Below are 23,092 nucleotides of genomic sequence, written 5' to 3' on the forward strand. Positions count from 1 at the left end.
TCGTCGAAGTTGCGACATAATAATGGAAGAAAAAACATTTCCCATCGACAAAATAGGGACACCGCAAACACAGGGCTGGATAGTTGTTAATCCAGATGTTGTTGGTTCCCATCCCACTCTAGTCAATTTTTCTTTGTTCAACACCAAATGACTTGTAATTTGGGTACTTACACTGGCACCCTGATGAAGAGAATCCGAAACTGTCATACTCGCACTGGTTACAGTACGGCCCACCCACCCCATTCAAGCACGGACACTGGCCAGACTCCCCTTCACACTGGGCACTGGTGGAGCCGGTGAAGTCACAATTACACGGCTGACAACCTCGGCCGCTCCGGATGTCCCAATACCCAAGGTCGCACTCGTCGCACTCACGCCCGATGACAAACGGGAGACACTCGCACTGGCCGTTGACTTGGTTGCATTCGATGCCAAAGGAGCCAGTTGGGTTGCAATCACAGCCTGAGTAGAGAAGGAATATTAAGTATTAGTAGCGCTCGTATCGGCCACGACACCCCATATACTTAATTTTGCAAATTTTTAAGGCAATACAAAATCATAATTTTTTTAAACAAAGTATTGAGGAGTAAAAAAATACGTTACTTCAGATGAAGCTGTTTCTCACAATGTTTTATACTATCAACAGCTCTCCATTGCACGTTACCAAGGAAGTTTTATTAATAATAATAATACGAACAACTGCATTTATATAGCGCCCAACACGTCCAAAAGAAAAACTCTAAGCACTCAGAGGAACAAAATAATAATTTTGTATATGATGAATGGAGCAGATCTGTTTGGAGAAGACTATTGAAAATTGAGATAGTGGTAACTCGTTTGATGGTTTGATGCTAACAATTATTTTGAGTAATTATCAACAGTGTCCAGTGCCTTAGTTAAATTTCCAAACTTACGTCTGCATTGTCCCTTGGGTAGACCCAAGGCATCTCCAAAGAACCCAGCGAGGCAGTTTTCACAGTAGGTACCGCCGGTGTTGTAGATACACTTCAGACACTCTCCTGTTACTCTGCAAGTAAAGTACATGGATTTTGATTGATTCTGATGGAATATGATGGATTTTGATGGATTTTGTTGGATTTTGATGGATTTTGTTGGTTTTTGATGGATTTTGCTGGATTTTGATGGATTTTGTTGGTTTTTGATGGATTTTGCTGGATTTTGATGGATTTTGTTGGATTTTGATGGATTTTGTTGAATTTTGATGGATTTTGATGGATTTTGATGGATTTTGATGGTTTTATTTTCACACAACATTTGCAATGATTGAATCCAATGCGCCATATTTTGACCGTGTGAGGGCTCTCTCAACAGTATTTTTATCAATTTTTGGGGGTAAGCGTGATTTGACCTGCACAATTTTTATAGCCGGTCGGTCACTTTTGTTGTGCCGTAGTTTTAAGTTGCTTCAGAGGTGGATTACATGTGTATAAGGGTTCCTTTAAAGGTCTTATTGTTCGTGAATGATATGATGTCTGTGGTGGTAATGTGTTTTAGTCTTTAATAACTGTTTTGGGTATGAATGAATATATCCCCAGAAGTGATACAAATATCTTCGAGAGCGCCCTCACTTGTTCAACAATCTGGCGCATTGAATAATGCTGAAGATCAAGATTTATAATTAATGGTGGTTCAGGAACTCATTTACAAGACCTTCAACTAAGAGTAGCTTTTTACCTGTCGCAGTTTCCGACGGCGTTTAAGTCAATGTTACCGCTACACTGGCATGGAGTACATGCAGTGGGTGGACCATAACGTCCCTGTGGGTCACCGTAGAAACCGTCCGCACAAAACTCACAACGATTACCTGAAGAAGTCAAAACAGAATTATAATCAAATATTATAAGTTATCACACAAGCGCGAGTGGAATACGGAAAATTATAACGCTTCTGCGTCCCATAACCAACGAGGCAATTTAATAAACTGGGAGTAGGTTATCGTCTGATATCACACTCCAGCTCGAGCATCTGATTGGAGGATAAGCGCGTACTGGAAATAAAGTCTTATAAAGCCCGGGACTCGAACCTGCACTCTAACAACCCAGTCATAAGAGCTTGAGATTAATTGGCCAAGCCGTTCTATAAGGTTGAAGGATAAATGTGGCATTGTCAGGAAAAGGTTTAGGGTGACTCACCAACATATCCCATGGGGCAGTTGGTACACATGACATCTCCATTGTCCATCTCCATACACTCACTGCCTCCCGGGCACGGACATGGCCGGCAGTCATCTTGGGTCCCGCTTGAAGCGTCGCCATAGAAACCAGGTGCGCAGCTCTCGCACTGATCACCAACGGTGTTGTCACGGCAAATACAGATGCCTATAAAATTTTAAATAATAGTATAATTATTGGATAAAACAAATTGGAAGCTAACAAAGAGGTACAAAACATATGTAATTGCTGACACTTCCCACAGACAAGTTTACACTGATACAAAAAGCTGGTGCACAAGGCATCTTTTCATAGTGAGCCAATCACTAAAATAACATTATCTTCCACTTTATGCCTACTTTGGGTGCGCAACGCAGTTGTCCATTGCTGACAAACAAGTTGGGTTTAAAATAATCTTTTAAAACAAAACAATTAAATAAATAAAAATAATAAACATAAATAGATAACTAAATAATGGATGGCCCATTTCAAGCCCCATTGTGTGGTTTCTCCTACATCGAAAACTGAAGGTTTCTTATTGGGGAATATTATGATGATGAATGTGTAATAAATGCATAAATAACCTAATTACTCACCTGAGCTTTCTTCGCAGTAGTCAGCGTGGCCGTTGCACTCGCACGGGATACACTGAGCATAGGGTCCACCACCGGGAGGATCACGACGGAACTTGCCGTCGCAGGACTCGCAGAATTGACCGATGTAGCCGGTTGGACAACGGCAGAGCTCAACAAAGTCTACGCGCTCTGCTCCGGGGCCGACTGCTCGGCGTACTGTAGGGAGCTCAAAGTCATCCAGGATGCCTTGTGCTGAGATGAGAGTAGGGGGTGTTGTGGATTTAAAAAAGGCATCTGACTATAACAATCCAACCTGATCGTCTGGAATCCTTCTGGCAGACATCCAAATCACGGAAGGAGGAAATTGTGCTACCCAGACACCATCACCAAAGACACAAATCTTAATCTATATGAGACCCAACAACCAATGAGGGACAAAGCAACCTGGCACCATTTCAATAAAGTTGCAGGATCCCTACTGCCTCAATCCCATAATAGACAAATCCTGTGAACGAGTTTTTGAAAACTTTTGGAATGCTAAAGGTCCACCTCAACAAACATTTTTAAACAAACAATGAGAGCATTTATTCTACTTACAGTTGTCTCCATATGTTGCTCTGATCATAATAGCAGTGAGGTTGGACAGTAGACGTTGGAAATCAAACGCAGACGGTCGCTGCACCCACCCAAGTGCCTGTTCATCCCTCAACCTAAAAACACAAATAAATAAAATTTGCCATTTCAAATTTTCCTTCAACAAAACTCTGTGAATTTGTGTAATTTGTTGTTTGAAACAGACTTTTCAATCTTTTGCTTGGAGGGTAAAAGAATTAAGTTAATTTCAACATGAACAAAAGCCCTGGGAGAACTTATTTTAAAAGGGAGAAATGTGAACTCATTGCAGAATTGGAACTGGCCCCTCATCTCTGGGCATGTTCGATGGTCTAGTGGTAAGACACCGGCTTTAGAAAACAGTGGTTGTGGGTTCGAATCCAACCGAGTAGCATATTGATTTTTGTCTACATGATTTGGAAAGCACCAAGTGTACAGTGATTATCATTCATCAGTGTAAAGAACTTCTGACTTGCTATATATGTCTCTAGGATTTGAGGCAATGCATGGTGAGGTATCAATATATATTTGGTTTGCGGTAACACCATGTGTGTATCTACTTGCCAGGTAGAGTTTGTTCATAGAGAGTACTGTCTTGCTTTATTCTACTACCGCGGAGTAGATGTTCGGGGTTTTGGGAGACTTCTCAGTTCTGAAAAGAACTGTCCTGATTTCTAACTATTACCCGGGCCGATGGTATAGAAAATACGCTGGGACTACTACTTTAGCTTATAGGATCGTGATTAACTGTACTACCGCGGAGTCAGTTCTTAAAATATATGTCTTGCTATATATTCTACTACCATGGAGTAGAAGTTTGGGAATTCGGGAGACTTCTCTACTACTGCCGAGTAGATTTTCTGGAATTCAAGAGAATTCTCAGTTCTCAAAAGAACTTTTCTGCTTATTAACTTCTTGGACGGAGGGTAGGAATCGGCCGGGAGTGACTTCTTTCGCTTAGTGGATCGAGGGGACTTCTCGTTACTGACTTCACTACCGCTGAGAGAGTTCTTAATGGGACTCAACGTTTCGACGAGCTTGCTCTAGTCATCGACAGGAGATGATTAAATTTTAATCGAGCACCAACCTGAAGGTGTACTTCTGTGGGATGACTCCAGGGGTGGGGTTATCCTGAGCGATGATTGGGGCTGAGATGGTCAGTCCACTTCCCATCAAGATAACGTCTTCTACCGTCAGGCTGGGGTCACCACCGATGTGACGCAACTGGAACGTCATCTCCTGGCCATAGCTCAATCTCCTATCACCGAGGTACTTATCTACAAAAGGCAACATCATAAGACATTTATCATGAATCCATCAGAATCCATCGACAGTATTTTCTTTTAATACTTATCTGCTGGCCAAATACTGGGTCCAATTTCAAAAAGTTGCTTAGCAAATTTCTTTGCTCAGCAAAAAATTCGCAGGGCCCCAGTTAAACTTTTTGTAATTTTGGCTGGTAAGCAGTTCTGTTAAGCACGATGTTTCTACACGTAGCAAGTTTTTGTTCTTACAGGCTTTATGAAATAGAACAAGCAAGTCTCGTGCGTATCCACTTTGTGACCACTTTAGTCCAACGTACATGTACATTGCTTTAACCCATGAAGGAAACAAACTTTAACTGGTCTTTTTCCTTCCTCAACATCATCATTATGTCGGTTTTAAGGTCGTTGTCCAGTATGTTCTGGGTTGGCCTGCTTTCTCCCTATGGCTCTCCTCCACTTGGCCCTGTCCGTCACGTCCCTTGCATCGACTCCAAGCAGACGCAGTTGCGTCCCTTGCATCAACTCCAAGCAGTTGCATAGCACTTGACACGGAGCTCTGCCACGTCTTCTTATGTATTTTAATTGCTCATTGCTGTATCTTTGAAAGTTTTTACCTAATTCATGTGTATTATTGTACTTTTTATCTACCGAGCAATGAAATAAATATAAATATAAATCTGACCTGGAGCAATGAAGTAGAAGGGACGGTCGTTAGTAGACGCAATACCAATGTCTCTACGGATGCCGTTAAACACCAATATTCCCTCCTCGTTGTAGCGCCCCTGAGATATCCAATCCTCTGGACCTGCAAAGAGAAAAAAACAAATATGAACCTTCAATTGCTCGTTATCAGATAAGTTGTTATGCTAACAATTATTTGTAGTAACTACCAATAGTGTCCAGTGCATTTAAGATAAGACATATGCATTCCAACTTCAAAGGGGAAGTCAATCATTCTCCCTTGATAGTGTGGGGGTGGGGGGAGGTTTTAAGTTAAATGATGATCTCAAATTTTCTTGTTACTGTTTTGGTTTACTCTGAAGTACTTACCGATGTTAAATTTACTCTGCAAGTTGGCGTACTCGTACCCAGGGGCTGATGTGCAGTCTGGTGAATGGCCGTGGCAAAAGCAAGACATGCATCCAAAAGGGTCGTCATCCTGGAGATTGAAGTAGCCTGATTTACAGCTGTGTGGAATGGATGAGAAGGCCAATTAATAATGACTGAGTTCGTAACCAACCCCTCGGGTGCAATTATGTGGCTGTAACCAATAACTATTTCAGTCATTGGCCTGTGATTAAACAATGGACAATTCAACCAAAACAGAAAAGTACCAAGTATATTTTCTGTAGAGTCGGTATCCGAGAATCTTGACCCTCATGAACATCGTTGCCAGGGCCAATTATTTCATTCCCTAAACCATCTCAGCTCCCGAAGGAGTATAGATCTTCATCATGGTGCAGCCATCTTGAATTTCTCCCATTGATATCAATGTTACCAAACCGAAGGCTGGAAGAACAAAACAGTCTGGTTCCTATTTGCAAAATGATTATTAGCATTCATTATTGTTGTTCGATATGAGGAACATGACCAAGATGGAGGCAGCATAATAAGGGTATATACAGCCTGTGCTGCCCAATATGTAGCACACTCAGCTAAACCAATCACAATCTTGAACCATCTCTGCCCTCATAAGTTCCAGTTTACTCCTTGGTGCAGAGAAGCAATTATAGCCAAGTGTTTTCTTTAAAGGACACAAGTGTCATAACTTCGCTGCTAGTAGGTGAGTCTTGTTTACTAGACTGCTTGTCTCTGTCATGCCATATTTTGAATTACATTTTTCTAATGTAGACATACATGTAGATAGAAATTTTACAAATGAATTTTTATTTTATTTTACTAAACTCCCAAAATGTATGTAGATGTTTTTAGTTTTGAGGCATATGGTAAGGTATCAAAGTATTATTAAATTTGCTGTAACACCATGCGTATATCTACAGTGTAGATTATGTTCTTTTGAGAACTTGTCTTCCTATTTATTTTACTGCTGTCAGGCCGGAGTAGATTTTGAAATGACTAAGCCTTTTTTTTTTAATACAAAAACAGGAAAAGAACTTGGACCCCCAACAGTACCTCTCATCACCAGCTATTATGTTTAGAGATATAATGAGGTTGAGGTCTCTACAAACAAACACTTCTTGAACAGTTGATGGTAAGTCATACCATGGGAGGGTTGGGGTGGGGGTGTGGGACACAATTTACCTGTCACACCTGCGACCTTCTACAACTACCAGGGTTAGTTGGGTGGGGGGGGGGGGGGGGGCTGGGCTGGAGTGGGGGCACAACTTACCTGCACACCTGCGACCTTCTACAACTACCAGAGTGAGTTGGGGTGGGAGAGGGTTGGGGGGGGGGGGGGGGGATGTCGGGGCAGCAACTTACCTGTCACACCTGCGACCTTCTACATTGACCTTACACTCACAACTGCCGGAGTTAGTATCACAGACTGGGTTGTTATCGGCGCTACCGGCTTCATTACAAGCACAGCTCCTGTACATAAAAAGTCAATATTCAACGTGTCAAAAAGATGTAGAGTATAAGATTCAAGCAAAATGTTGTGTTGAACGAAAGTTCACCCAGTGGCCCAACTTTACAGAGCTGCTTTAAGCCAGTGGACACCTTTGGTAGTTGTCAAAGACCAGTATTCTCACTTGGTGTGTATGATCAACATGCATACAATAACAAACCTGTGAAAATTATGACTCGATTGGTCTTCAAAGTTGCGAGAGAATAATGGAAGAAAAAAAATACCCTTGTCGCACAAGTTACATGTATGTGCTTTCAGATGCCTTGTGTTCGAGACCTCAGCTGAGGTCTCAAATTAAATTCAATTTTAGTGAGAAATTACTTCTTTCTCAAAAACTATGCTAATTCACAGTGTTTTATATCAACAGCTCTTGACTGCTCACTACCAAGTAAGTTTTTTATACTAAAAATAATTTTGAGTAATTACCAATAGTGTTTATGTGCTAAGCAAGTTTTGATGCTTACAGGCCCTGATGCACTTCCTGGAACTACACCTAATTGGAAGACCAGCCCCAAACAAATTGCGACAGAGTGTGTTTATGGGGGAGAGGCAGCCAGGTTTATTTATTTTTTTTTTTCTCCAGTGATATTTCTGTCAAAACATCTGGATGGTGCTTACAGTACCTGACCTATGGGGTGCCTAATAAAACATGATGTCAACCGCACATGTCAAGCGAACTGGTAGATAAATAAATGAAACTGTAACCACAGTATTTGCTACTGTACTATTACACTCTGGTATCGAGCAAACGGCAAATCATGGGTTAAAGGATTCGGTACTTTTTCAAAATGTCCACAGATTTAACTTACAGGGTTTGAAGATAATGAAAGTGGAAAGCTTCTCTTCAAATATTACTAACTAAGGTTGTGTAATTTTTGAGAAATGAGTAAAACAAGTTACAAAATAATTTTGGTCTCATGAGACCAAAATTATTTTAGCATGTAAAATCCCCTTAACCAGTTATGGTATACCAAAAACCATAGCACAACTGGTTAATACGTTTTTACATGCTAAAACTGAGACGAACATTATATCTTTTACTCATTTCTCAAAAACTACAGCACCTCAGTAAGTAAACTTTCAAGGGAAGCTTTCTACTATCATAATCCTCAAACTGTGTAAGTTTATGTAAATCTGTGGACATTGTGTTTTTTGTTAGGAAAAAGTACTTTACACTTTAAGAGACTTATATTTTTTTTAAATAAATATATTGGGGCTGAACAGAGATAAATTTACACCAATTCTTGTAAAACAAAATTCTATTCTCAACCCCAACTTATTTTGTAACTTCGTTGTGATAATCAGGCACAATGATAATTGTTTTTAAAGTACAAGAGCTAATTTTAGGCATGATATTTGGTCCTTGGGAAAAAGTAAGACAATAGTACAAGGACTGACTTTAAGACAAAGAAATTGATAATGCATAAACATTATTTTGGATTCTGTGAAAGTGAAATTGTATTTATTTGTACTTATTATAACAGGAATTTTTCACATATAAAATATTAGTTTATAATGTTTGTTAATTTCCTTTTTTCTATGAACGTGAGACTTGCACAGTCTACATGTATGTAACCTAAACTGAAGCTGGAGTCAAAATGAAGCCATAGTGACATGGAAAGGAACCCTAGAAATATTTACAAAAGGTCATGCAACATGGCACAAGATACCAAGAGTCTGACATATTGCAAAAAGATCGCACTGCCCATCTGGAATCTCAACCAGCACACAGATCATCTACTAGAGACTGTCTGAGTAGTCACAGTATAAAGGCACTGGACACTATTGGTGATTACTCAAAATAATTATTAGCATAAACCCTTACTTGGTAATGAGTAATGGAAAGCTGTTGATTGTATAAAACATTGTAATAGTTCGAAAAAGAAGCAATTTCTCACTATTTGAAATTGATTTTGAGACCTCAGAATTAGATTTTGAGGTCTCAAAATCAAGCATCTGAAAGCACACAACTTGTGCAACAAGGGTGTTTTTTCTTCAATTATTCTCTCGCAACTTCGAAGACCAATTGAGCTCAAATTTTCACAGGTTTGTTATTTTATGCATATGTTGAGATACACCAAGTGAGAAGACTGGTCTTTGACAATTACCAAAGGTGTCTAGTGTCTTTAAAGCAAAGTCAATTACAAAAGCTGTCTAGTGTCTTTAAAGCAAAGTCAAGAGACCGAGTGGCAAGTCTATTCTAAAACCTCAAAATCATTAAATCCAAAATATCAAAAGCAGACAAACACTCAAGGACTGAGAAAGGCGAGTCAAAAGCCCTTTTCGAAACCACGGCTTCTGCTTTGGATTTGGCTCAGGCTACCTTGGCCCCGCGGTTGTTTTGAATATTGCCCGTGCTTTGGGAATACGCACTTCGTATTTCAGACGAGAGGTTGGAGCCTGAAGCCAAATCCAAAGCCGAAGCCGTGGTTTCGAAAAGGGCCATAGCACACACAAGTCAAGAGACTCTTCAAATATTCAGCCCAAACACAAATTATTCGAGTGTGAGTCCAGCATCCAAAAGGGAAAAAAAAAAATCAAGAGACTGTCTCAAAAGTCTAGTTTGCCAATGTCACAAAATTTTGTATTGGTTTCGCTGGAATTGTTCTTTATTGGTCACTGGGGAGAGCTGTCCCTTTCTTTTAAAAGTGAATTTTGAAATATTATCTGCCCATACAGCCAGACAGTCCCAAGGGGTTGAGGGGGGGTCTATATTGGGTCAAATTTAATTGGACTTATTTAGAGAGGTTATACTCCAGGTGGTACTTTGCAAGTCTTTACTTCTGAAAGCAAGTGCACTGGGGACAGGGTTTCTGGCTGTCGAACAATGAGTTAAAGGTTTTCTTTCCAAAAGAGAGCATTCATGTCAAATAACGAAGGGTACTTCGGAATACTGTACTTTCTGATGTCTGTCTTCAGAGGCCAGAGGCAAAGTATACCTTTGGCTTTGGAATCATTTGATTGTAAATTGTATTGAACCTGTAATTAGAATACGCAATCTGATAAACGTTTCATGCAGAAGCGTTTCTCAGATTGAAATGTTTTTGAATCTCTCTCTCTAAAACCGCATTCCTTTGAAGGGAATCGTTTCTCAAAAGGTTGTACATTGTTAACATTTGCAGTGCTTCTGACAAAGTAAGTTTTTAATGGTCATTAACTTTTGAAGTAATTACTAACGTAATATCCTCCCATCCACGACACACCATTTAAGTAGTAAAAAATGCCTGACGCTTTGAACATAGCAGAAGCAGAGTCTTCCTTAAAGGCTAAATCTCTTGTCACTTTATAGCCTTAGAGAATTCTCTGCTAGGGTCAAAACGTCAGGCCACTTACTATTTTTGGTTTTAAGATTGGAACAAACCAATATTTTGATTATTAATAATAATAATAATAATAACCTGTTTTTATATAGCGCTTTTCACACACGGAGGGCGTCCCAAAGCACTTCACATTATTACCCCTGGTCACTGGGCCGTAATTCACTCCTTAAACCATCTTAGCTCCCTGGTGGGGAGTATGCAGCCTGTGCAACATTAATATGCGCTACTCGGCTAAATCAATCACAAGAACCATCTCTGCCCTCACAGGTACCCATTTACCCCTGGGTGGAGAGACGCAATTATAGTTAAGTGTCTTGCTTAGGGACACAAGTGTCACGACCAGGATTCGAACCCACACTCTGCTGAACAGAGCTTGAGTTCGGTGCTCTTATCCGCTCGGCCACGACACCCTACATTAAAATGCTTAATCCTATATTTTCGTCTTAATGAAGAGACTTACGTGCAACCAATGACATCAAAGTTGAAGTAGTCTGGCAGGCACTGGTTACACTTTTCACCGGTAACTCCAGTCTTGCAGACGCACTGACCATAGCTGTCACATTGGAGATTCAATGAACCTGAAAGTGGGGACCAATCGATTAACGTCTTAACAAGGATGAACAAAAACACACTATGTAGAACTGAAAAGATAGCTTACCCAACTTGAACCAGTTACATGCAGACCTACACACATGGCATTACATTTTGGGAAGTCACCAGTTTCTGCTTAGCAAAATTATTTACTGCTCAGCAATTTTTTTAGTTTGATAGTTCTATTCAGTTTAGCTCCTTGATTGTGCTTTTTCACTTAGTCAGTTTTCCCTTGTGATTTATTACTTGATATTTGAAACCAAAAGCTTCCTCTTCCCATGTTTTATCATACACTTGGGTGGGGTCCCTAGTGATACAACATTTAGGCCAACAGGTTGAATGGCTTCTGACTGGCACTCCTGAACAAAAACTTTGGCAAAATAGGGAGCAGCCAACATAAGGGCTTGACAGTTGGTATAGTGGCATCACGTTAGTTTAGAAGTCGCATGTTCTAGTACCACTCTAGCAGATTTCCTTCAATCAACCCCAAATAATTTTTGATAAGTTCACAAGCTGCAGGGTGAGCTGACAGGCCTGATACTTCAGGAAGGCAATGAAGGCGATTGCCTCCATGCCCCCCCCCCGGTTATTGCCTTGATGCCCTTGAGAGTAGAAATTCACAGTTTCCTCATAGGATGGCGCCCTTTACCAAGGAGAAAACAAATGCCTTGGTGCCCTTGCCTTTTCAAAAACGAAGCATACCCGTCTGATGAGATGAGATGAGGTTTTCATTACTTACCGACTGGGTCACAGTTGCACGGCTGGCACACGTCATCCACAGACCTCTGGTAGTAGTTGTCTTTGCAACGTTCGCAGCTATGCCCTGCAGTGTTTCCTTCACAGTCCAGGCAGTTTCCACCATGCCCTGTGCGATCGTATAGGTCCTGATCAAAGGTGCAACGGTTGGAGCGACCATTGCAGTTACACGCTGTTGACGAGAAGAGACAAATCCAATATTGACAATGGTTTACCTTAGCCGTGGTCTGCTGGCCAAATGACAGTTAAAGCCGGTCAAAGTTCTGTCTAACTAGTCCTACTGGCTAGTTTATTGCTGAAGTCATATAGCTACACTTCATATTAGTTCAAAATACAAGCCCCATGCCATAATGACAATATTGAAATAAATCTTAAAATGAGGACAAGTGAAAAAGCTGGCGAACTGGTGGAATGACAACCTAAATAACAGGTCCTGCTCGCTAGTTCTTCCAGATATGTCAACTCTCCCGAAACTGTTTCATCATTCAATGGAGTAAAATGCAGAAAGCATAAATTTTTGGGCTTTAATTTCAAACATCTTTTTGCAACTCATCCCCACAGTTCTTGGAAAATGTCTCAATCCGTAAGAAACAAAACTGTTGACAGAGAATTCTGAGAGGTCCTTGGTATTTTAACTGGCATTTGGCCAGTGTATTATAAGGAAAAACTCTGGATATATGCTTGTATACCTGGCCAAGTGATAAGAAATTGTTACTTTTGGGCCTACAATTCAAAGTCCTCCAGTCTGGGACTAGGCCTACAGTCCCAAATCCTTCAATCGCAGACAACTTCCCTAGTATAATTTTGAGGGAGTTTGCAGGACGATTACGGTTTTCCAAATGAAAAACAAAGTCACAACAGACTGCGGTGACCCATCGCAAAGCTGTTTTTAAATCAATTGTTATGCAATTCTCACTGAAGCAGATCCTAATTACAAACAGGATACTTCATATCCGGTCCAAAATAAAGTGTAATTATTTGATTTTAGATTCGATTGTGATTTTTATTTGTATTTATTTTTTTACCACATTTATATCCACTCACAAGATTGTTTACTACTGTACCATTTTTGTTACAGGCAAGCCCCTACTAACAACCTATTTTACAAGGGCCCTATAATAAATCTGAGTTGACATTAAGAGGCCTGGGGGGGGGGTCCTGAATTAAGTAAAAACTGTGTGGTTAAATGTGGCATACATTGGAGACTCACAGACAATGGCTGGTCTGTGTTCTTGGTTTTGAAAGGGATGAGGTTTGACCATTGGCATTTCCTGTAAGATACAAACTATAGAAACAAAGTCTGCGGTGGTATCTGGCAACAAATTCTGGTATCATGGGGGTTCCTGCTTAGCCATTGGACACTTTTGGAACAGAAACAAAATTAAAAGTTCACAGCTTTACAAATAACTTACAGGGTTTACAGAAGGTAATGGTGAAAGACTTCTCTTGAAATATTATTCCATGAAATGCTTTACTTTTTGAGAAAACATTAAAACAATATCAATTCTTGATATCTAGAATTACGGATTTATTTTAAACACATGTCATGTCATGGCGAAACGTGCCGAAACACAGGCGGGTTTTTCCATTTTCCATTCCCTTATAAAAGGCTTCAGCTGAAGCCGATTATTATTTTGAGTGAGAAATTACCTCTTTCTCAAAAAATATGTTACTTCAGAGGGAGCCAGTTCTCACAATGTTTTATACTAGTCTAGCAACAGCTCTCCATTGCTCATTACCAGGTAAGTTTTTATGCTAACAATTATTTTGAGTAATCACCAATAGTGTCAAGTGCCTTTAGTGGACAAAATGTTCACCTCAATGTTATGGGAATGGATCTATATAGGAAACAAGAAGTTGGCACTTAAAGGTTTTTCACAGGAGATGAAGCAAATCTCTACCATCATCAATACAAGATGTGACAAACCGAAAGGTGACGCATGCAAAACAATCTAAATACTCCGTTGACCAAATGTTGAGAGCAGATGTATTGAAAATGGGAAAACCATCTGGGAAGATTACAGAAAAATAAATACATTGCACTAATGTCTAATGTAAAAGGCCAAGGCAGGTTCATCGTCAGCATCTAGACTGAGTGTGGAACTAACTTGTGCCTGGTACGCAAATGTCTTTCAAAAGAATATATACAAATCACAAAAAATAGACTAGAAATTACAGATAGTCTGTTTAAAATGTTTGTCTTTTGGGGAGGGTCTATTTTTAGTCTGTTTAGAACTGTTTGCTTCGGCGATTGTGGTTTTACCGGAATAAATTTAACAAAAACGATCAATAAAAGACAGTAGCCTGCAAATTGGGCCATCTTTTTGTCAAAATTAAAATTAAAAAATTGAAAAGTTCTCCTTATCAAATATTCAGATAATGATTCCCCCAGATGTAAGTTACTTTTAAGTTTACACTGAACATGGTGGAAGGGAAAAGACCCTTTTTATTTAGAGTTAGTCACAATATATGATAAACCTAACCCTTCATCCGCCCTACAGGGCCCAATTTCATGGCTCTGCTTACCGCCGAATTCTGCGCTTACGATCGGGATTCCCCCCTTACGTGCAAGCGCCGAATTTCTGTGCTAGCCTTGTAAGCGTAGAATGCATGGTAAAGTGGAGTACGCACGCGCAGAAGCCAAAATTCACCACTTACCCGTGAAATATGCTTGCCGTAAGCACAGAATTCCCTGCTTCCGTAAGCGCCGATTCTGTGCTTACGGTAAGCTGATGCTTGATTTCGAGACCTCAAATTCTAAACTTGAGGTCTCGAAATCAAATTCGTGGAAAATTACTTCTTTCTCGAAAACTACGTCACTTCAGAGGGAGCTGTTTCTCACAATGTTTTATACCATCTTTAATTTGTTGTTTTTGAATACCGGCCAAAATATGCATATCGGCTGAAATGGGGGAGCAACCCTGGTTCAACCCTGTCTCTAATGTATTGATCCTGTGTATTGATTCTTCCTCCATGGTATAAAAGGTACAACCTTTCCTTTATTGAACATTTCCTTTTTTTAAATAGCTCTATGAAGGTTCAATGACTCTAGAGCTTGTGACTACTTGTACAGTAAAGCCAATCAATTTAGAGTGCTTAAACCATGTCAAGAGATAAAAGAGATTATTTTCTGAAAAATACAATTAATTTACTAAAGCCTACAACTTTCGCAACTCCTTTTAAGTTTTATAGCATTTCTCCATGTTTAAAGTAAAATAACATTTCAGCATCATCTAAATTTTTCAGATAACATTCAACTCAAAGAGTCAATGTAAACCAACAAATCAAGCAATTTGGATGTTGCACACTGAGCTAGTTGCGATAACCAACCCTCCTGCCGACGGCATAGCCGAGGGTTTCGAATCGCCGCAATCTGTGCAGGGCGAAATGATTAAAAACGTACAATTTCGACAGCTAGTCAACAGATTTGCTCAAAACTATTTCGCCCTTTTCACTCGGATAAGCTTAGTAACCCTCTGGCTCCGTCATCGGCAGGGGGGTTACGTTATCGCAACTAACACTGAGCATGCAAAAATATTGAACCAAGGCAATTTTGGTTGTGAAGTTGCAAGATAATAATGGAAGAAAAAACACCCTTGTCGCCCTTGTGTGCTTTCAGATGCTTGATTTCGGGACCTCAAAATCTTATTATGAGGTCTCAAAATAAATTTTGTGGAAAATTACTTCTTTCTCGAAAACTACATTACTCCAGAGGGAGCAGTTTCTCACAATGTTTTATACTATCAACAGCTCTCCATTGCTTGTTACCAAAGTAACTTTTTATGCTTACATTATTTTGAGTAATTACCAATAGTGTCGAGTGCCTTTAACCATGCTTTAACCGATTTCATGTATACTGATGTATTGTAAACCTTTTATCCTAACATCTGGCTGGTCCAGATTGTGCATGTCTTTTGTAGAATTTTTCAATTTTGTAAACATGACATTTTAGTGTTCCCATGTAATGCTACCGACACCGTGTTGTGTTTTAAACCGAAACAAATAAACAAATAAATAAATAAATAAATAAATAAATAAATAAATAATTCAGCCGAATCGGAATAGAAATATCTTAAAAAGAAGATGTACCTTGCCATTGTGTACCGTCCCAGAACCAGTATCCACTCACCAGTGAGACACACTGAAGAATGACTAAGGTGATCAAAGCGATGCTGTGTTGTATCTCCATGTTCAGTCACAAGAAATAGTTACAAAATAAATCCAAACTCAGAGAACTCGAGCAGACCCTTGTGCTGATGATAAAACAGGGGAAACTTCTCAGACAAGTTCAGCAGTAGTCGTCAGTCAGCAGAAAAACAACAACCCAATTTGGGAAAGACTTGTGGTTTGCCAACAGATTAATTCACAGTCCAGTAGGGAGGAAAGTTTGAGCTGGCTGTAGGGCACCAGGTAATGATGCTTGCTACTGTTATTCTGTTGCCGCAACTTCCATTGGTTTACGCTGCCTGCCGGCCATACCAGATGCCTATAAGCTAATTGATGGCTAGTGAGCGTAAACCTTGGCACTAGGCCAGAACGGTAACTTGAAGGTGGTAATGCTCCAAACACAGGATGGACTGGGGCTCTGAGGTAGAAACAGAGCAGAGAGAGAGAGAGCAGCCTGGTGGGAAACACCTGGGTTCAGCACGGATGACTCGCTCCGACGGTCGATGGTCCTTTTCTTCTCCTCAGCTGTGACTCGGTAGGTGGGTTTCAGGTCATTTCCTTTCTTTTCAAAAAAAAAAATCAAAAACTCTCACCAACTTTTATTTGCAGATGAACTGTTTCCTAAACTTGCAGAAAATTTCTGTTGATCAATTCCTGCATATCAATCCAGCGTTAGAATGGTATCTGGTTACTTGGTTCCTCCTGACTCATCTGTAAAAGCTATCATCTGGCAGCATACACCGCATGAAGCCAACACTTTCATGTGATAATTGGGGAAACTCTGGCATGGGGGTACTGTTTCAGAGCTCCAGGGACACAGGTGCAGTGATGGTCCAGTGTACACACCCTCTCTTTGATCAGTCCAAGGATCCAGTTATTAGTAACGACCCTAGTTATGATCTCACTCCATAACTATGGGCTCTCTGTACTAGGGTAGATCCTACATGTAAATTGTATGGACAGGATCCTATATAATAATGTGGCTTTGTATGCTCTGCTAGTAAGAGTCCTTCAAGATATTATTATCACCACAGATTGGTCTGCATTATAGCATTAAACCACCACCAGTGTAACATTAAATATATGACAGACAGTTTGATTGGAGAAAGTCTGATTGGCTTTATCGATTACTATATGAGCAGTCACAAGTTCTAGGGTCATTGACCCCTCACAGAACTATAAAAAACAGAAACGACCATAAAGAAAGGTTGTACCTTTTATACCATGGAGGATGGATCAATGCCCACGATCAATACACAGGATCAATGCAAATTACAATAGCAGGCCTGTGTATAACTATCCATGAAAGAAGAAGAAAAGAGAAAACCGGGCAATAAGACAAGGAGAAAAGATATATTTCCTACACTTTTGTACAAAGAAAGTGAAGGGAAAAAAAGATGAAAATCAAAACAAAAAAAAGGAAATCAGCTGAAATAAGGAAGTCTCACATGCCTGCATTAGACTAGAGACAGGGTAGAACAAAAGTTCTCCCCATTTGGGGCGATATGCACATTTTTGCCGATATTCAAAAACAACAAAATCACAGATACTTGATTATGTTGATTACCCATTAGAAAAATTAGATCATCTCTTTGTTGCTCCCTAAAAAAATGTGCACTGAACCTGTGTACATGTTGATTGTGATGAAAGTGTTTTCTTCTCATTTTGATTCAGGGGTGGATTTCACAAAGAGTTAAGACTAGTCTTATCTCGAGTTAGGACAAGCTACTCGTCCCAACTTAGGACTAGCCTTAGGTTTTTAATTTCTTCTATGACTTGTCATATTCCCAACTCTTTGTGAAATCGACCCCTGGTCTTTTAACACATTCTCTGGTCCAGTCAAACTTTTGAGCTAATAACCCCTGCAGTTTTGTGGATTTTTTCCCTAAATTTGAGCTCTTCTATGACTTGTCATATTCCCAACTCTTTGTGAAATCGACCCCTGGTCTTTTAACACATTCTCTGGTCCAGTCAAACTTTTGAGCTAATAACCCCTGCAGTTTTGTGGATTTTTTTCCCTAAATTTGAGCCCTGAAGTATTTACATTTACAAAAGAAAAACTTATCAATAGTTTTTTTGCAATCAATTCTTTCTGGACCAAGAGACTAAAATATTCTTAAGAGTCTTATAAACTGATGGAGGTATTTGAAATGGTTTGGGTATTTTTCAACTGATTATTCAAGGCGCTGTTGGACTGTGACACACAATGTCAAACGAATTGAAGTAGTTTGTTTGTACAAACATGACAAAGCCCTCTTTTTACCTGCAGCAATAGGAAGTTAATTTGATGGAAAAACACCCTCATGTCTTTGAATGGTTGCATTAAGAGAGAAACCAACCTTTTTATTTGGGATTTACAGTCTACAAATAATTCAGACTAAAGTCCTGTGTATTTTAAGTTAGGGATCCATTAAAATACGAATCACCTTGAGGGGGAACCTGAGAAGGTAGTGGATACTTGATGCAGTCTTGCCAGGTTGTAAAAAATACCCAAACCACAAAAGATGGGGATGGGAGGAATGGTCCTTGGAAACTGGTAATTTTAAGCACGTTTAAAGGCACTGGACACTATTGGTAATTACACAAAATAATTGTAAGCATAAAAACTTACTTGGTAACGAGCAATGGAGAGCTGTTGATAGTATAAAACATAGTGAGAAACGGCTCCGTCTGAAGTAACGTAGTTTTTGAGAAAGAGGTAATTTCTCACTCAAATAAAACTCTTCAGGCCTGAAGCCTTTTTTATGCATCTGAAAGCGGCAACAAATTTGTGGGAAAGGGTGTTTTTTCTTTCATTATTTTCTTGCAACTGCAATGAGTCCAAATTTTGACAGGATTGTTATTTTAGGTATAAACAAGGTGTCCAATATAGTGGCCTTTAAAATACAACTTATCATGAGGGAAAACCTAAAGAGGCAGTGGATACTTGAGGCAGTCTTGCCAGGTTGTAAAAAATACCCAAACCACAAAAGATGGGGGAGGAATGGTCCTTGGAATCTGGGAATTTTAACAGAAATTTTAGGGCCAGCCACAGAGTGTGGGTATTTTATGGCTTTGGTGAAGTTGAAGGCCAGCAATTTATTGCTTTCCAAAGATGTGGCAAGCATTGTGGTAAGGTTTAAACATCAACAGTAGTCAATTGAAAACATCCACATTAAAAAAACATACAACATTTTATCAAATATTCCTTTTTTATGAAGGAATGAATTTTGACAGATGATGCAGATTCAAAATGAAAAACATTTTAGCATATTTGTGGATGCACATAGACCTTATAGACCAAATACTCAAGTCTGATCACTAGCTAGACCAGCATGCACCTCATTCTACAGTTCGCGCGTTCACAATGGGTACAGTGTGTATTTGAGCAAAATTGTTTGTACAAGGCTGAAAGATATTAGATATGAGAATATCAACAATAATTCATTTTTAGTTTTTAATTAACTACCACTTTTCATTGGTAGAATTATTTGTTCTTTTTTTAAAGTTTAATTCAATGCCTTAACAAAATAAAGCTTTTAACTTTCTGGAATCTAAATAAAAAAGCTATTCAAACTTTAAATCAAAATTAATTTACAGTTCAGTGTGTAGGCCAATATCTCAAGTCAACAGTGTTGAAGCGTTACTGAATGGGACAACGACATCACTTTTCATTCATTCAATCAGCTAATCAAACTTTAAATCAAAATTTTTGGGACAAATCAGCTGAAATCCTACCTTCAATGATTGGGTTTGATACTTGGTTTAAAGGCAGAGGACACGATTGGTAATTACTCAAAATATTTAAAAGCATAAAACATGACTTGGTAACGTGTAATGGGGAGAGGTTGATAGTATTAAACATTGTGAGAAACGGCTCCTTCTGAAGTAACGTTTTTATTGAGTAAGAAGTAATTTTCCAAGGATTTAATTCAGAGACCTCAGATTTAGAATTTGAAGTCTTGAAATCAAGCATCTGAAAGCACACAACTTTGTGTGACAAGGGTGTTTTTTCTTCCATTACCATCTCGCAACTTTGAAGACCAATTGAGCTCAAACTTTCACAGGTTTGTTATTTTATGCGTATGTTGACACAAACCAAGTGAAAAGACTGGTCTTTGACCATTACCAATAGTGTCCAGTGTCTTTAACATCCACTGTGGAACTTGCAAAGGGGACACTACACCAAGGACTGCATGATTACAACATACTTCTTGACAGTCAGTGGTCCGTCTGTCTGTCTGTCTGCTTTAATGTCCCTGTAGACCTCCATACATAATAATATCATGAGAAAGTATAAACAAAAGTGCACCAATTATCCCACATTGATTCTCTAAGGGGTTGTAATGTTAGCATTTAATGTCTTGGGCTGGTACTGTGGTTGTCTTGTGAGTCAGGGTCAAATGCTACTCCTTGAAAGGAAACAGGCGGGAATGATGAAAGAGAGAAGGCAACTGTTTTGGGGGGTTTGTTTAGGTCTACACTTAAGCCCCTTTCACACGAGAGCAACTTAGCTAGGGTCCCTTGCTAAAATGTAGAATGGTTGTAAAATCTTACAAAATGTACATGGATGTACCTCGTGTGAAAGGACAACAATTTTTTCTACTGTCCCAGTTCTCTTGCAAAATCTTGCCAAACATTGCAACACCCATGCTCGATTAAAGGCAGTAGACACTTTTAGTAATTACTCAAAATAATTATCAGCATAAAACCTTACTTGGTAACGGATAACAGGGAGAGGTTGATAGTATAAAACTTTGTGAGAAACGGCTCCCTCTGAAGTGACGTAGTTTTTGAGAAAGAAGTCATTTTCCACGAATTTGATTTCGAGACCTCAAGTTTAGAATTTGAGGTCTCGAAATCAAGCATTTGAAAGCACACAACTTCGTGGGACAAGGGTGTTTTTTTATTTCATTCATATCTTGCAACTTTGACGACCAATTGAGCTCAAATTTTCACAGGTTTGTTATTTTAAGCATATGTTTAGATACACCAAGTGAGAACACTGGTCTTTGACAATTACCAATAGTATCTAGTGTCTTTAAGGAAGGGACCCTAGTTCTTGCTGTCGTGAGAATAGCACTTTACAGACACTCACTACACAGTATTTGGTGGTCACAATGGGGCATGGTGCCCCTTTGATCGCCCTTGCCAGATCGTAAATGCGGTCTGAGGCACATGTACATGTAAGATCGGACAGCCATGAGATGCTGTTTAAAGAACTGTGATATGCTATGGACTGTTAAATGCTATTTTCTTAACCTTGACAGCATTTTACAATGCATTTTAAAGGAACACGTTGCCTTGGATCGGTCGAGTTGGTCTTTGAAAAGTGTTTGTAACCGTTAGTTATAAAATGCATATGGTTGGAAAGATGTTTTAAAAGTAGAATATGTGGAATGATCCACACACATTTGCCTCAAAATTGCATGGTTTTCCCTTTACTTTGCAAACTACCACGGTCGGCCATTTATGGGAGTCAAAAATTTGACTCCCATAAATGACCGACCGTGTTTGTCGACGAGGTAAAAGGAAAACCATGCAATTTCGAGTGATACTTGTGTGGATCATTATATTCTACTTTTAAAATATCTTTCTAATCATATGCATTTTACAACAAACGGTTACAAACGCTTTTCAAAGACCAACACGACCAATCCAAGGCAACGTGTTCCTTTGAGCAGAAAAAGTTCTTTTGAGGTTTGTCATGAGCATGAATTTTTTAATAAGGTTTGCGGTAACACCATACACATGAAATCTCTCTGGTAAGAACTAATAGTGTAACAACCCCTTACAAAGTTCATCAAAATACGGGATCTTCAAGATTCCAATGATCTATTTTTGTATGATTATCAACCACATAATGACCCATTAACAATAATTCTCCAGGAACGGGCCACGCTTTTGTCTTGTCCAATGAACCACAAATATTTCAATCAGTAAGTAATAAGTCATGCCATGAACTGCACATTATTGTCATACTCTTTTAGGAATTCTAAAACTGAACGTAAATTGAACACACATAGGCCCCTTCACACTAAACAAGTTTCATGGAAAACCTTTTCACATCTGGAAAGCTTACCCTGGCAAACTCCTGGGAAAAGGCAATACCAGGGAGTAGTTCTCTAGTTCCCCTTGCCATGCTTGAATTTCCCCAGGAAAAATGCATTGAGTGTGAAAAGAACATTGGGTGGCGATGGTGTTAAAACTCCCCAGAAATTTCATGGCGTTTTTTATTAAGGGCTATTTATTGCTGTGTCCTCTGGATGGAACTTCAACAAGCCATTAGGTGTCATGTGTTGTGCAAAACACCCAGTGCACTTATCGTAAAGAGAAGGTGTTCCTGGTTTGATTGGCTGCATATTGCGCCGCAGCACCTTGTTAACCATTATAGATATGTACAATCGGCCTAAAGGAAAAATGTTTCAAACTTCAAAATTGTAGCTCAGCATACCTTGCTAAAAAAGAAGACGATTGCTGGAGTGGAGTGACGAATTTGAGCACTATATAGGAGGCCACTATTATTATTTTATTATTATAAACACACACACCCTCCCCCATTCAAGTGATGTTAATTCCATAGCCTGAACTTCTTGCCCTTTGCTTGGGAATTCTTAATAAAATAACACGGTGACAGCTTGTGTAATAAATGGCTAGTCGGCGGCTACACAGTCAATGAGCTGTCAACGCAGTACTCCAACATGATAAATGGTCATTGAAACAGAGAATGTTATTCTTAGGGATTCCTAGCCGTACCTTGTATAAATTGATTAAAAAGTGTAATAACAGTGACTGCTGTAAATCTACAAGGGCAACAAAATGTACATGAATCTGAAGGGAAATAACAAAACGTGTTTAGAGGGGCTGTAGGTGTGGCCAACAACTCAGTTTCACAAAACTCGTCCTATCTTAGGATTAATCTATCAGGACTTAGGACGAGTTAAGTTCAGTATCCATAGACGTTGGGACGCATTGATTCCATCCTAGGTTGGGGCGAATTACTCGTCTTAACTCGAACATCCTACGTTTTGTGAAATCGGCTGCGGAATACGTACATGTCATTGTCTCA

General features: G+C 39.4%; 1 protein-coding gene across 1 annotated transcript in view; it reads right to left on the bottom strand.

Moving 5' to 3' along the window:
* Window positions 1-23,092, bottom strand: part of LOC117302967 (laminin subunit gamma-1-like) — a 50,484-nt gene that overhangs the window by 20,849 nt on the left and 6,543 nt on the right. Inside the window, exons 4-15 of the mRNA XM_033786971.1 lie at window positions 11,861-12,049; window positions 10,991-11,108; window positions 7,066-7,173; window positions 5,674-5,810; window positions 5,306-5,428; window positions 4,446-4,635; window positions 3,344-3,456; window positions 2,768-2,998; window positions 2,154-2,339; window positions 1,696-1,825; window positions 915-1,027; window positions 172-462 (exon numbers count right to left, since the gene is read on the bottom strand). Of these exons, the coding sequence (XP_033642862.1) occupies window positions 172-462; window positions 915-1,027; window positions 1,696-1,825; window positions 2,154-2,339; window positions 2,768-2,998; window positions 3,344-3,456; window positions 4,446-4,635; window positions 5,306-5,428; window positions 5,674-5,810; window positions 7,066-7,173; window positions 10,991-11,108; window positions 11,861-12,049 (1,929 nt within the window). The remainder of the gene's footprint in view (window positions 1-171; window positions 463-914; window positions 1,028-1,695; window positions 1,826-2,153; window positions 2,340-2,767; window positions 2,999-3,343; window positions 3,457-4,445; window positions 4,636-5,305; window positions 5,429-5,673; window positions 5,811-7,065; window positions 7,174-10,990; window positions 11,109-11,860; window positions 12,050-23,092) is intronic.

This window comes from Asterias rubens, chromosome 19 (assembly GCF_902459465.1).
Source record: "Asterias rubens chromosome 19, eAstRub1.3, whole genome shotgun sequence".
NCBI classification, from domain to species: domain Eukaryota; kingdom Metazoa; phylum Echinodermata; class Asteroidea; order Forcipulatida; family Asteriidae; genus Asterias; species Asterias rubens.